Source organism: Rutilus rutilus (genome assembly GCF_951802725.1).
Source record: "Rutilus rutilus genome assembly, chromosome: 20".
In the NCBI taxonomy this organism is placed as follows: Eukaryota; Metazoa; Chordata; class Actinopteri; order Cypriniformes; family Leuciscidae; genus Rutilus; species Rutilus rutilus.
In genome coordinates, this window is record NC_140225.1 from 20207036 (window position 1) to 20223709 (window position 16674).

Sequence of the window (16674 nt, forward strand, 5' to 3'; positions counted from 1 at the left end):
TTCTGTGGCAGAAACAAGCTTCCATACAAAACCACCATAAAAGAGTCATAAAAGTAATCCAAAGTAATATAATAGCTTTGTGTGACAAATAGATTTAAATGAAGGCATTATTTCAGTGTATTCCTCATTCGTTATAACGTAATTCAGGAAAGAAAGTTATATGAGTTTCGAACAATATGAGAATCAGTAAATAGTGAGAGGACTTTTATTTTTGGGTGAACTATGTCTTTAAACTACAAATTAGCAATCTCACTAACCGTTTTTGATCAGCGGTGGATACGATCGTGCTGTAACCTTGGACAGTGGAACGCAAGGAGGAGAGAGTGGTAATTTACAGGGCTGTAAAATGTATTCTTTGGTTTAGTGCTACAGGACGTTTTTGCGAGGGAAAGTGTGATTCATGCATTGCAAATGTGTGGGATTTATAAAGCGCTCTGGAGTGAGTTCAGCGTGTGCTCACATCTCTGATTCTCTGGGCCATGAGAGAGAGACGTGATCGGCAGGGAGATCTTCCTTGTTGGGGAATAGATGCTCGGTCATCATCTGGTCAGTATATCAACTGAAGAGCTGAAGCTGTCTGAAGTCTTGCCTTGTCTTTGGCCCTTGGAGCAAATGATCCTCTGAAAGACTTTTGTGCTTTCCATTAAGGGATTCGGTGCATTGAAACCCCAGGGCTATGACATCTTTGGCAGACAAACTCTAGTGATTTAAACAATCAGATCAAATACTTTACCAGCAATTACAGGTACATATTTGGATAGTTCAGATTGAGACTCTAGTGTGATATCAAATACAGTGACCCAGAAACGCCACAATTACAGTACATTAATTACATTGATAACAATTAGATAACAAAATATCAAACCAAGTGGTGTCTGCGAACAAATTATGCTAGAGCGTATCTCAGAGCTAACTTGTTTTAAGGTTTTTTTGCAAATAATGACAGATTTTTGTCATTAAAGTTCATTTCATGAACTATTCCTATGAGTGCCCAAATAGTGGTTTTTGGACTAGGGTTTTTTTTAGTAGCCAATCTTCTCCACTCTGGCTGTCTTGCGTCTTGACTTTCTGACCCATGTGCCTTAGCTCAGCTCCTTTATCATGACTTCAACTCTTCCCCTGTCCATGTCACAACTTCCCAAAGCGTCTTGCACTCAGACTGACACCTTTTGGATCCCCAGCACTAGTTGTGGTGCCAGTACTTCTGCTCCATAACTCAACTATCTGTCATCTACAGAGCATTCCTTATCAGAGCGGAAAAAGTGTGTGCTCTGTTTATGAATAAGAAATGGGAAATATTTGAGAGATGAGCAGTTGTAAAAACAGAATAGCATACAGGCTACATCATGTTAGTTTATGACACTGATTTTAATAGTTGTTCACACCAATATAAAAATTCTGCCGTTTACTCACCCTCATGGCGTTTTAAACCTGTATTACATTCTTTGTGGATCCTCTGGCTTTTATGTAAAGCATTCCAGAAGACTGAGGGCATTGAGTTATTTTTCTAATGTTACCCCACAAACAAGAAAAGCAGATCACATTTGCACATGGCCGCTTTATGCTTTTGAATGAGATGTATGAGAGGAATTATTGTAAATGATTTAAAAGCATTTTTATTTTGTTGTGTTGTTTTTTGATAGTTTTACCATTCTTGTCCATAGTGTCCTGCAAAACTCATTAAAACAGAAGGATTATAGACGGATGAGTCTAAGAAAAATAATGAGAATAGAAAACCAAGTCCAAATCTGGGTCAAAATTTGTCTTTGTGAAAAATGAGACCTTTTGTGAGCAGTCCATCAATGTGTGACCACACATCGGGCTGAAAGGTATCAACTATTTAAAAGCCCATTAATGATTTACAGACATTGTGGTTGTGTAGATGACATTAATTGGTCACACCAATCACGGCTTTCTGGGGAGTCTGTATTGTAAATATAACTGCGGGTCTTGTACAAAGCCACATAATGTCATCTTTCAGAGATCCCCAAATTATTTAACTCAGTTTCATGTTAGCACATAGAAAATATAAAACTGAATTACAGGCTTTGACAGGGCATGCTCTGAATGATCCATTGGAGCATCTGTTTATACGTTGGAGTGTGTGTAGGAAGTCAGGATGTAGCACTTTAACTGATCAGCCTGAGCTTTTGATGGAATTACTTGTCTGAGGCCAGAAACAGATGCAGGATCATATTTCGTATAGATGGCCTTGAAAAACCCTTCCACACTGAAGTAGGAACTCTAATTTCATGGTTATGTATTAGCCCTGACATAAGAGAATGTCATGCACCTGCTCTGCATTAGGTGCTCAACACAACAGTATGTCTTTCTGGAATGATGTGAAAGGACATCAGTTGTTAGATTGAAGGTCTCACCATTAAAACTTGCATTTCTTTAGATCAGGGGTCTTCAAAAGGGGTCCATGGCGGTGCTGCAGAGGGTCCACCAATTATTGTTTGAACTAACTTTTGTGAGATTTTTTTTAATTAATGCTTTTATTCAGCAAGAATGCGTTAAATTGATCAAAGCGACAGTAAAGATATTTTTACAAAAGATTTAAAATAAAAGCTGCTCTTTTAAACAGAAAAATCCTGGCAAATAACGTATCATGATTTCCACAAAAAAAATATTAAGGAGCACAACTTTTTTCACTGAACAAGAAATGTTTCTTGAGCACCAAATCAGCATATTAAAATGATTTCTGCCACTGTGACACTAAAGACTGGAGTAATGGATGCTAAAAAAAAATCAGTTTTTGTGATCACAGGAATAAATTACATTTTAAAATATATTCAAATAGAAAACAGTTATTTTTAATTGTAATCATTTTTTCTGTTTTTTGATCAAATAAATGCGGCATTGGCGAGCATAAGAGACTTTGTTCAAACACATAAAAAGAAATATATTACACACCCCAAACTTTATTGTGGAACAGTAGTATATTTAAGTATATGACTCTATGATGATTATTTTAAAGGCTTTGCAATTTAAACATCACATGCAAGTGCTTTAATGTATGCACATTATTATTATAGGCCAGGATTCAAAATGTAGCACATTTTATATAGTACTGTATGTCAAGTCACATTTATTTATATAGCGCTTTTTACAATACAGATCGTTTCAAAGCAGTTTTACAGAGATAACAGAAAAAAATGCACAAAAGTTTGTTTCCAGAAGAAAATAGCATCACAGTCCAGCTTAAGTAAGTTCAGTGATGTTTCTTCTTTTTTTTTCTTTTTTTTAAGTTATTAATTTAGTTAATTTATATATATATATATATATATATATATATAGCCGCTCTGGAAACTGTGATGTCATCGTCCAGCTCAGTTCAATTCTTGTATAATAGTGTCAATGCAGGCAGATCAATATTATTGTTGAATATTAAATGTAATGTCAAATTTAATGTCCCCAACTAAGCAAGCCAAGCCAATGGCAACAAAGGTGGAAAAAGGCGACAGTGGCATGGAACCAAAACTCCATCAGGTGGCAAAATGGAGAAATAAACCTTGGGAAAACCCAGGCTCTCAGTCGGAGGACAGTTCTTCTCTGGCCAATGAACAAACAGTGTATGATTATGATTCAGGCAACAGTATAGGTCAGAAGTCAGATTGGTTTGAATCAGAATATTATCCAGTTCCATCTGGTTTAAGATCAGAGTCATCACGCCGGTATGGAGACGGGTTTGTTGAGGATCAGTGCTGATGGCTGTTGTGTCGATGAGGCCTTCGATGAGAGTCTAGTTGACACAATCTCTGCTGACACTTCAGGGATGCGTTGTGGTCGTGTCTTGTGCAGGTCCTCCATCTGATCTGGATACGGCCCAGATCCGGCTGACTACATCATGCGTTGTGGTCGCGTCTTGTGCAGGTCCTCCATCTGATCTGGATACGGCCCAGATCCGGCTGACTACATCATGCGTTGTGGTCGCGTCTTGTGCAGGTCCTCCATCTGATCTGGATACGGCCCAGATCCGGCTGACTACATCATGCGTTGTGGTCGTGTCTTGTGCAGGTCCTCCATCTGATCTGGATACGGCCCAGATCCGGCTGACTACATCATGCGTTGTGGTCGTGTCTTGTGCAGGTCCTCCATCTGATCTGGATACGGCCCAGATCCGGCTGACTACATCATGCGTTGTGGTCGTGTCTTGTGCAGGTCCTCCATCTGATCTGGATACGGCCCAGATCTGGTTGACTACATCATGCGTTGTGGTCGTGTCTTGTGCAGGTCCTCCATCTGATCTGGATACGGCCCAGATCCGGCTGACTACATCATGCGTTGTGGTCGTGTCTAGGCGCAGGCCCTCCATCTGGTCTGGATACGGCCCAGATCCGGCTGACTAGATCATGCGTTGTGGTCGTGTCTAGGCGCAGGCCCTCCATCTGGTCTGGATACGGCCTGGATCCAACTGATTACAGTAAACCTCGGAATAAGCAGAAAGACTAACATTAGCGTGGATGCCATTCTTCTTATGATGTATCGTGTACATCGGGTGTTAAAGGAAGTGTTCCCGGTTCTGGCTGACCTAATTTATGCAGCCTAATAATCATTTAACTGATTTGAATAATAGGAATTTATAACTTTATATGTGTATGCCAGTTTACGGACATGTGTTTTTAGTCTAGATTTAAAACTGACAGAGTGTGTCTGCTTCCCGGACAATGTTAGGAAGAATGTTCCAGAGTTTAGGTGCTAAATAGGAAAAGGATCTACCGCCAGCAGTCGATTTTGATATTCTAGGTATTATCAACTGGCCAGAGTGTGTCACAGTGAGTTCCTGCTTAGTTTGTCTATACACTGTATGGGGGTCCTTGACTTGAAAAAAATGAAGACCCCTGATTTAGGGCATCCTATGAGCCAACATTTTTTACCGCAGTCCTTTTGATGGTTCTTGAGTATTTATTGTCTATACCAACACATGTCTGTAGTGTCATCTCTTACCTAACAAGGTTAACTTCTTAGCTGTTTTGTTGTTTACGGGTCTGGATATCAGAGATCTTGGCCATGGCTGTTCACAATGGCTGATCAGATCAGCTTGTTTTGCTTTGGTAGTACTCTTTATTTTTCAAGTACACACAGCAGATGTTCAATTATAGCCTGTCTGTTCTTGAGAAGGAAATTAAATGTCCTCTGGAAGAAGTCTTCATCCATCACTTAAAATAATAATTCACTCAAAATTATATCACCCTCTTGTTGTTCCAAAACGATATGACTTTTTTCTTCTTCTACAGAACACAAAAAGAGCTATTTTTGAAGACTATTTTTCATTCTCTTTTCCATGGGATTGCAATGACTTTGCTTTTCAAGCTTCAAAAAGGATGCAATTGCACCATAAAAGTAGAATATACAACACAATACAGCTGTCTTCTGAAGCAGGTTTGCATGAAGAACAAACCAAAATTAAAGTCATAATTCACTGAATCCTATCTTCTGCCCTAGCTCTTCTTGCATTCATGAAAGAAGTACAGACCATTTCATGAGAGAATCGTTCTTTTAAGTTGAATCTTGATTAATCGAAGACTTTTATGAGACTTATGGTGCTTTTGCTTCATTTTGGAAGCTTAAAAGCTTATTTTCCCACCTATTTTTTTGGGGGAAAATATAAACGCATCTTTGGCTGTCTTCATTTTTGGCAGTCTCCTATCCACAGAGTGGTTCATTGTTCATTCGCTTTGATAGGTGTAATCACATCCAGTCCCATATTATGTCTTAAACTCTCCAGCGTGAATTAGTCCTTGTGTTTTGAGCTGGTATTAACATGCACACGGCCTTGGGATTTGCATGCACTGTTTTGCTCTTTTTCTTTGTCCTCTTCCAAACTCTTATTCATTCAGATTTCCAAGACTGGAAGTGGAAAGTCTTAGTGGTCGCTGTTGTACTGGCTGAGATACAAAGATCTGTGAAGTTTATATAAGTCAACATGCATTAACTCTCAGGTCTCGTTTCATTCAGACATAGTGGACAATTTTTAATATGTACTCCATCAGTCAAATCTGCATTTATTGTTGTTACTCACTCAAAGGGTGAAGTATGCTAGAGTTTCTTTCCCAAAGTGTTTACTGCAACTCGGCAATTCTTTTTTGCACTAGATGCTCTTTATAACATACGGTGGCCTTAAACCATAAAAGTGCACTTTTCATCCAAAAATGTTTTGGGGGATTGGGTTGATGGATGGATGACAGATAAACAGACAGACGGTTCCAGATTAAGACTAAATGTATTTGGGCACTTAGTGGAACATAGTTGCGAATTCATACAGTGCATCCACTAAAAATCACCATTTGGGACAAAAAAATGTTACTATAAAAATGGCTCAGAAAAATGAATTTAATATTGAAACCATGCAGAACAGCATTTGGTTGCAATGCCACTTGCTTTGATATTTTGTTATATAATACAATGGTATTCAGACATTTTTATTTGAATTAAGTGACCAAATACTTTTGGAGGCCACTGTATATTATTTCTGCACATTGGGCTGTATTTGTCTTTAAGTTGCAGCACATGGACTTTGGAAGCTATGTGTGACGAGAAAGAGTTATATCCTAAGGCAGAGGCCGGATTTTATTGCATAAACAGCTGTAGCTGTATCTCTTGGCTGCTTTGTGGTCATAAGTTTGGAGAGATCCAGTGCTATGGATGCCATGTTGCATAAAACTGTACAGAACCCTGAGGTCATCTTTTCAACTTTGTATTCTTTCACAATGTAAATTAATAAATAAAATAAATGCTTTAAAATATATTTGCATTCTTACAATGGGCAAGCGTTTTGTGATGTCGACATAAAATGTATTTAAAATAGATTTTTATGCTATTTATTTTCAATTGCTTATTTTATATTTATATATTTTTATTAAATTATATTTGAGAAATACATGGTCAGCAGTGGTTGGTTGGGCACTTTATATAATTTACAATGAGGTTATTAGCCCATTATGTGCGGCAGATGCTCTCTGTAATGCTTTACTGGTCTCTGCCAAAGGAGATGTCATCCTCATTCCAGGACATTCCCCTGTTTTAATGCATTTCTGGTGTAAGATTCTCCTAACAGTCGCTTTTTCCACTGCTTATACAATTGTCTGTCTCACTAACTTTTGTAATGTAAAGCAATGTGATGTCAAAAAGTAGCCTTTTGTGTTTATGTTTGACCTATTATTCACATAATAACACATGGGAAGATATTGCAGCCAGTCCATGTAACCTACTTTTGCTTGTTATTCAGCCACTTACAGAAGTTCCTATTGCGAATAGTCACTGTGTATTATATTTAATTCAATTGTTCAAGTTAAGTTCCTCTTTTCAAAACACTGGCTTTTTGTGTTATTAGGACATTTAAGGATGAGTCATTGCTGGCAGATAATAAGTCATTTAAACAGTGGTTTGCGCACATGAAGATATCAGTGTGTGACTCACACCCTTGGCGTCCAAATAGCACAACTACTATGTATAATTCTGAAAGTATAATCCTTGGCCTTGATTTCTCCTGCTTCAAATGCTCTCAGTTTTACCACCTAACGGGCTTCAGAGAGTGAGAGAGAGACTTTCCGTTCAGGCAGACACTACCCATAAGCCAAGTCTGAGACGTTCTTGTGGAAGTTAGTGCAGAGGTGTGACCCTTCTGTGACATTTACAGATGTGTGATACTGCACAGGTTCTTTGTTCTCCAGAAGGGTTGCTTGCATCTTACCTATGCCTTTTAGGGAAGAGCAACAATGAGAACAGTGCTAACAGAAAATCAGTGCAGGTCTGCATACTTGAAAAGCCCTCAAATTATAGTAAATCATTCAGCTCTCCCTGTCTATTGCTTAAGTCTTTCTTTTGTGATATTTTGTATGATTAAAGATGTTATCATTAATTAAAATTATAGGTCTACTAAATCATACTAAATAAATATCCCTTCAACATTTAATTTAAAAGTTGGGGGAAGAAATTAATACTTTTATTCAGCCAGCAATATTAAGCAGCACAACTGTTTTTCAATAATGATAATAATAAGACATTTTTCTTGAGCAGCAAATCAGCATATTAGAATGATTTCTTAAGGATCATGTGACACTGAAGACTGGAGTTATAATGCTGTAAATTCACCTTTGCCATCACAGGAATATATTTTAAAAGAAAGCAGTTATTTCAAATTGTAATAACATTTGACAATATTACTGTTTTACTGTATTTTAATCAAATAAATGCAGCCTTGGTGAGCATAAGTCTTCTTTCAAAAATGTAAAAAAATCCAACTTGACCCCAAACTTTAAGAAAGGAGAGACTTTTTTAACAGAATTAATGGGATAGTTCACCCAAAAATGAAAACGCTGTCATTAATTACTCACCCTCATGTCATTCCAAATCCGTAAGACTTTCATTCATCTTCGGAACATTGAAATCTGAGCGGTTTCTGTCCCTCCATTGACAGCTACGCAACTGCCACTTTGACGCTTCAAAAAGTTCATAAAGAGATCGTAAAACTAATCCATATGAATTGAGCGGTTTAGTCCAAATTTTCTGAAGAGACTCGATCGCTTCATATGATGAACAGATTTAATTTAGGCTTTTGTTCACATGTAAACATTCATCAACTCACACATCAGTTATGGTAAACGGAAACTCAAACATGTTCTCTTGACGTGCAAGAACCAATGAGGTTCATTCTAGTATTATGCAGCACGTTTGAGCTTCCGCAAGAACCAATGAGGTTCATTCTAGTATTATGCAGCACGTTTGAGCTTCCGCAAGAACCAATGAGGTTCATTCTCGTGTTTCGCAGCACGTTTGAGCTTCCGCAAGAACCAATGAGATTCATTCTTGTTTCACAGCACGTTTGAGCTTCCGCAAGAACCAATGAGGTTCATTCTCGTGTTACGCAGCACTTTTGAGCTTCTGCAAGAACCAATGAGATTCATTCTCGTGTTTCGCAGCACGTTTGAGCTTCCGCAAGAACCAATGAGATTCATTCTTGTTTCACAGCACGTTTGAGCTTCCGCAAGAACCAATGAGATTCATTCTTGTGTTTCACAGCACGTTTGAGCTTCCGCAAGAACCAATGAGGTTCATTCTCGTGTTACGCAGCACTTTTGAGCTTCTGCAAGAACCAATGAGATTCATTCTCGTGTTACGCAGCACGTTTGAGCTTCCGCAAGAACCAATGAGGTTCATTCTCGTGTTTCGCAGCACGTTTGAGCTTCCGCAAGAACCAATGAGATTCATTCTTGTGTTTCACAGCACGTTTGAGCTTCCGCAAGAACCAATGAGGTTCATTCTCGTGTTACGCAGCACTTTTGAGCTTCTGCAAGAACCAATGAGATTCATTCTCGTGTTTCGCAGCACGTTTGAGCTTCCGCAAGAACCAATGAGTTTCATTCTCGTGTTTCACAGCACGTTTGAGCTTCCGCAAGAACCAATGAGGTTCATTCTCGTGTTTCACAGCACGTTTGAGCTTCCGCAAGAACCAATGAGGTTCATTCTCGTGTTTCACAGCACGTTTGAGCTTCCGTAAGAACCAATGAGGTTCGTTCTCGTGTTACGCAGCACTTTTGAGCTTCCGCAAGAACCAATGAGATTCATTCTCGTGTTACGCAGCACTTTTGAGCTTCCGCAAGAACCAATGAGGTTCATTCTCGTGTTACGCAGCACTTTTGAGCTTCCGCAAGAACCAATGAGGTTCATTCTCGTGTTACGCAGCACGTTTGAGCTTCATCAAGAACCAATGAGGTTCATTCTCGTGTTACGCAGCACGTTTGAGCTTCCGTAAGAACCAATGAGGTTCATTCTCGTGTTTCACAGCACTTTTGAGCTTCCGTAAGAACCAATGAGGTTCATTCTCGTGTTTCGCAGCACGTTTGAGCTTCCGCAAGAACCAATGAGGTTCATTCTCGTGTTTCACAGCACGTTTGAGCTTCCGTAAGAACCAATGAGGTTCATTCTCGTGTTTCGCAGCACGTTTGAGCTTCCGCAAGAACCAATGAGGTTTGTTCTCACGAGTCAAGCAGGTTCGGTTGAGCTTCTGTTTATGTTCACTGATCAATGTTAATATGTGAATAAAAGCCTAAATTAAATCTGTGCATCATATAAAGCGATTGAGTCTCTTCAGAGTTAGTTTTACGATTTCTTTATGAACTTTATGAAGCGTCAAAGTGGTAGTTGCGTGAACTGTCAACGGAGGGACAGAAATCTCTGATTTCATCAAAAAGATCTTCATTTGTGATAAAGCGAAAGTCTTACGGGTTTGGAACAACACAAGGGTGTGTAAATGATGACAGAAGTTTCATTTTTGGGTGAACTAACCCTTTAAAGACACACATGGAGTCTGTATATTTTCACATTTTCTATGCTGACTTTTGGGGGTAAAATCTGCTAAATGGATTAAAATATGATAAAACAGATAACAGTGATGTCCTACATTTTTATTGGTATCTCAAAGCATTATCAAATCAAAATGTTTCATAAGTGAAGATGCAAGGGATGGAAGTTAAGTTTAATTAAAGGATTCATATGAGGACAGGGATGGTGATCTGACCTAAATAGGGCTGTCTTGAGGTTGCATTTGAATGTGTCTGGAAAATTGCTTTTTCTTGACAGCTTTGGGAGTTTTTGGGCTGTAACTGTAATACAGACTGAAGAGGCTGTCAGGCTACGTGTTAACAGTATAATAAGTCATTCATCTTTGGATTCACAGTGCATCATGACTTTTAACAGTTGTTAACTCTGTATAATTTTATACATATATACTGTATACACTGTATTGGTATACTAAATCAATTCTCTCATCCAGTTTTTCCTAAGTAAGGCACCCACACACAAGATAATCTGGTCGATTTTGGGCCTCCTCCTCCGACAATCCTAGGTAAAGTCCCGATTATCTTGAAGGTTCTACAGATTAACTTATCAGATATTCCTGTGGTGTGAGGTGTGTTAAGAGTGATTGAATGTGCTCGGAAGAACATTTAAAAAACCTTTAAGTGTGGGCCAGTCTTAAGAAGCTTATTTCTATGGTAAAAAAAAAAGTGTGAGCCCAGCAGGATGGCATATTTTCCTGCTTGTATAACTCTTGTGGCTTTGGGCAGTGGCAGTGGCTCTGTCAGTTTGCTTTGTCTCTGCTCTCAGCTTTTCCCTCTGAAGGTCAACACATTTTTTGGAGACACCTCTACTGACACCCGCCCTAAAGCAGCCAATTTAAAGCAACTCACTGTTATGCCAGGCTATTATTGGCAGAAGAAGGATGGCATGTAATATGTGCTCATAATTCTAATTATTTTTTATTCAAAGACAGGTTTAGAGATACTGAGCAATTAAATTGAGTAATTGAGTCTTCAAAATCGCAGCTTCAGCTTCAAGGATTTTCCCTGTGACTTCAGGGTAATCTGGGATTTAAATGGGATTTTAATGAAAATACAGGCTTTTCTTGGGTCACTGCAAACATAGACTAAATGACTAAAAGCTTTATATCCTGAGGAGGCTATTCTAACCATATTAAATGATCCCCCTATGAGCTAAAAACAAACATGTAAACATGTCTACAAGTTATTTATTCTTCAGCTTTCTTTTTGAAACTTTGATTTATGTTTCTTCCTTCCTTAGCTTTCAGCCAGGGAACATTGCAGTAAATCAGGTTATGAAACCTGCGTCAGAAAGTACAATATTTTGCATTCTGATTTATCGTTAAGTTGCTTGTAAAACCATTTAGGCTTAGCTATACTCCTATGGTAGAAATACTCAATGAAAGGAAGATCAGGATACATGGGACAGGGAATTCTTCTCTAATAACTCATTATTTTTTATGTAGATTTTATGACGGATACTTCTTTCTGCCTTCTTCAAAACAAAACAAAAACATCTCATCCAACTCATTGAAATCTTCGTAAATAAGTAATAATAATACTGTGGTTCTTTTGTTTTAATAGTCTTTTTTCATTTACACTTAAAGATGTATTTTATTTGTTATATTCAATAGGTTACAATTTATATTTCATCAATATATTATATATATATAATTAGCGATATATTTTTGGGAATAGTTTTTTATTCAGATGAGCAAATCATGAAAAAAAGCACTTTTTGAAGATGATTGTTGTTTCCAAGCCTGGAAACATTAAGAAAATCAATACAATCTTTAAAAGTCATGGAAATGTCTGTAGTCAATTTAATTTATAGCTCAATTGGTAGCACTTTATTTAACAGTCCTGTTCCACATGTACATGCTATGCACTTATTATATCAATTACAATAACTGGGTTATAACTAGGTACTAACACTAAACCTATCCCTAAACCTAACCTTAACCCTAAGCTTATATTACCAGTACTTTTTTGCTAACTAAGTACTGTAAAATAAAATGCAACCACACAATTTGTTAGAAATTGTGAGTGTAGTCTCTAGAAACTTACTTTAAAAAGGACTGGGAATGATTAACAGTTCTTAAATTGTACTTATGTATTTAAATGTACAAGAAAGAAGAGTTATAATCAGGCAACCCGTGTTAATATTAGAAAATCTTTCTTGCACTGGGAAGACCTGATAAACGGACGCAGATGTAGCATTGTTTCTGCTTCCTAGTAACACTGGTTTTGCTATGTTTCACTGAACCAAGATATGCTGTTGTTGTAATGTTAGCTATAGTAACAGGACAGTGTCATTGTTTGTCTGGAGCTGATGTGCTGCTGGCAACTATTATAATATAAAAACGTAATATATGCTTGTATATACTTGTGTACTGTATGTTCATTTTTTGTCCTTCCTTGTTGTTCGTTTATCATCTTCGCGTTATTTTTTTGTGAAGCATTATTTTGCTTCGCTTCAGCTGATAGAGAGATATCCACTCTTGTATTGTGTGTTCATGCATTTTGGGGGCGGAGCAATGAAGGGAGGGGGGTGTTTGTTTGGGGTGATTTCAAATATCAACATTGTTTCTCAGAAATCACTTACTGCACCTTTAAATAAACAAGGACAATAATATGTACATGGGTAAACACCACAGTGAAGTGCAACAGTAGTTTAAACACTATTATGAAATTATTTGATTATATAATAGAATTATCTAAAAATGAATTTAGCATTCATTGTAAAAAGAGTTGAACAAATAATGAAATGCTTAATTCAGGTGATTGCTCTGACAAAGCATTTGCGGTGTGGAGATGCTCTATCTCTCTGTGTGACTGAAAAATTTTGGAACTGAATATGGTTTTTATTGTTTTTCTTTCTAATTCTTTTCAAATTTGTATTATTTAACTTTCAAATGTCTTTAAATTGCCTTTCAAAATACTTTACTGTGTGTGTAAAGGCAGGTATTTGATATTCTCTGTTCAGAACGCACTCCAGGTCACTGCCAAGTTTCATGTCACTCTGTAAAACCTGACTGGACCATTTCCCACCTATGACAAAGCAATGAGGTCTTTGTTGCTACCCCACGTCTATAACCCTCCAGGCACCATGTGTTGGTTAGATCCTTCACCCTGTGAGTCTGCATGTCACAACACACTTCGGAAGTTTTGCTTCTGATTTGTGCCTGTCAAAACGTTAAAAGATATAGAGAGTCAGTAGAAAATCCAGAGTTGGTGGGATTTCAGTAAACAAACTGCTGAATAAATGGGGTTACATAACTGGCTAATTGTCTTCAGGAGAGCACAATTCAAAGTGCAGGACATAAAAGCTTCAGAACATTTTTATTGGCAAATATAAATAAATGAAAACCATCAACCCTTTAACTCTGTCATTAAGACGGCAGATGTGTTATGTTCCTGTTTTGTCAGTGGTTTTGCTTTAATAATTGATCACGAAAACTATGCCATTGATTATGTGAAACGGTACTTTTGGAATTAATAACTGCGTAGCACTTTAGTTCATTTGAATCATTCAGGACCTCATAGTTACAATAGAGAGTTTTATCATGGACTAATTCAAGCTGCAAGAGGATGTTTCATGAGTGAAGTCTTTTTTTTTTGTTCACAGCTGCTGACTGGAACACTCGATGGAAAACTGGCTTTGTTTCATCCGGCCGAATCTCTTCTCCCTTAAGTGTGGAATTTACCCTATGGCTCAGTTCTTGCCCCAAGTCCACCGATACTGCAGACTAATGAAAGTCTTACATCAGTCGCATTGAGATGCTGGCGTGCCACCTCTGAGACCTACATCATGGACAGGATCTGTGATTTCATCATTTCAGCCGCTGTTGACAACCTACAGATGACACCCTCAGAGAAAAGTCCATTTGAACATTACATAGCAACACGTTCCCATGCACAGATACACATACACACACCATGCAGTATTATGCACTGGTTCATCTGATATGTAATATTCGTTGCAGCAAAAGGATATTAAAGTAGACCTAAATTGTGAATGTAAATCTTATATTGTTTATGTAACTACTTTACAAATTAAAAAATACTTTTTTATATATACTTTACAATTTCAGACCCAAAGTGATTCATTTTTCAAATGTTTTATCTGTGTGTTGAATAACAGCCCATTCTGCAGCAGTTTGTAATGAAGAAAATGAAATGAAGATGGATATATGGATATCATGTTTAGGTAAGTTTGTTTTAGGTTTGGTTTCGCATAAATGAAATGCTATATATCCGAGCCACTTTAGCCTCCTCATTATCTTTCAGTCGGCTTCTCTCAAGAATCAACAGTAGTATGAAGGCGGCTATAATTGATGGAATACATGTATGCAAGGGACCAATCATGATTCAGTATGTAAATGGAAGTAAGAAAGAAGGCTATTGGCAATTTAGGGTCAGATATACACTCACCTAAAGGATATAGGAACACCTGTTCAATTTCTCATTAATGCAATTATCTAATCAACCAATCACATGGCAGTTGCTTCAATGCATTTAGGGGTGTGGTCCTGGTCAAGACAATCTCCTGAACTCCAAAGTGAATGTCAGAATGGGAAAGAAAGGTGATTTAAGCAATTTTGAGTGTGGCATGGTTGTTGGTGCCAGACGGGCCGGTCTGAGTATTTCACAATCTGCTCAGTTACTGGGATTTTCATGCACAACCATTTCTAGGGTTTACAAAGAATGGTGTGAAAAGGGAAAAACATCCAGTATGCGGCAGTCCTGTGGGCGAAAATGCCTTGTTGATGCTAGAGGTCAGAGGAGAATGGGCCGACTGATTCAAGCTGATAGAAGAGCAACTTTGACTGAAATAACCACTCGTTACAACCGAGGTATGCAGCAAAGCATTTGTGAAGCCACAACACGCACAACCTTGAGGCGGATGGGCTACAACAGCAGAAGACCCCACCGGGTACCACTCATCTCCACTACAAATAGGAAAAAGAGGCTACAATTTGCACGAGCTCACCAAAATTGGACAGTTGAAGACTGGAAAAATGTTGCCTGGTCTGATGAGTCTCCATTTCTGTTGAGACATTCAGATGGTAGAGTCAGAATTTGGCGTAAACAGAATGAGAACATGGATCCATCATGCCTTGTTACCACTGTGCAGGCTGGTGGTGGTGGTGTAATGGTGTGGGGGATGTTTTCTTGGCACACTTTAGGCCCCTTAGAGCCAATTGGGCATCGTTTAAATGCCACGGCCTACCTGAGCATTGTTTCTGACCATGTCCATCCCTTTATGACCACCATGTACCCATCCTCTGATGGCTACTTCCAGCAGGATAATGCACCATGTCACAAAGCTCGAATCATTTCAAATTGGTTTCTTGAACATGACAATGAGTTCACTGTACTAAAATGGCCCCCACAGTCACCAGATCTCAACCCAATAGAGCATCTTTGGGATGTGGTGGAACGGGAGCTTCGTGCCCTGGATGTCCATCCCACAAATCTCCATCAACTGCAAGATGCTATCCTATCAATATGGGCCAACATTTCTAAAGAATGCTTTCAGCACCTTGTTGAATCAATGCCACGTAGAATTAAGGCAGTTCTGAAGGCGAAAGGGGGTCAAACACAGTATTAGTATGGTGCTCCTAATAATCCTTTAGGTGAGTGTACTAACACCTTGCGCCAGTGCAAATACTCTTCTGGTGTCAGGAATTGACTAAAGACACGCATTTAAAATTTGTGCTGAAAAGGCTTGGACACATTTTTAACACAAAAAAAGCATGTCTTAAACCAGACTCTAATTTGCGCTGCTCTTGGTAGATTGTGTTGGTCATTATGGAAATTATCCAGCTGCGTCTGTTCTTTAATTTGCGCGTCGTCAGTAGATCATGCGGAGAACTTTCCACTTTCCAAAATTAAAAATAGACAGCAGACTGAAGACTTGACAGTAGCTATGAAACAAATGTTGAGTGACCTCTGTACATTAAACGGTTTGGGCTGAATTATTTGCACTGTTTTAAAACATACGGTTTGGGGTTTAGAACAAAAACCTCACCAAGATGTGGTTCGATTTTTAAATGCAGAGACAGGATGCTCATCTGAAAGCAATACATGTATTGTGTCTATCTGGCGCCAATAGATGTTCATGTAAGTGATAGAGAGTAATGTTGGAGTCTTTAATGATGGGTGGTGTCCACTACAATGGCTGGCTACATTTCTGCACCAATAACTTTTCTGAGGTCATTCTGTTCTCTGCCCGTTTAGAAACTAACCTTCAGTAGAGCATGTTCTACAATAGCTTATATTGACTCTCCTAACTGTTAATGTTATACCATTAAAATCTAATGGCATTAAATAAGTTTCCATAAAAATG

At 38.3% G+C, this 16674-nt stretch overlaps 1 protein-coding gene across 1 annotated transcript in view; it reads left to right on the forward strand.

Moving 5' to 3' along the window:
• Positions 1-14322, forward strand: part of wdr27 (WD repeat domain 27) — a 53437-nt gene extending 39115 nt beyond the window's left edge. Inside the window, exon 25 of the mRNA XM_084391354.1 lies at positions 13951-14322. Coding sequence (XP_084247480.1) covers positions 13951-14016 — 66 coding nt within the window. The 3' untranslated portion in view covers positions 14017-14322. The remainder of the gene's footprint in view (positions 1-13950) is intronic.
• The last annotated feature ends 2352 nt before the right edge of the window (positions 14323-16674 follow it).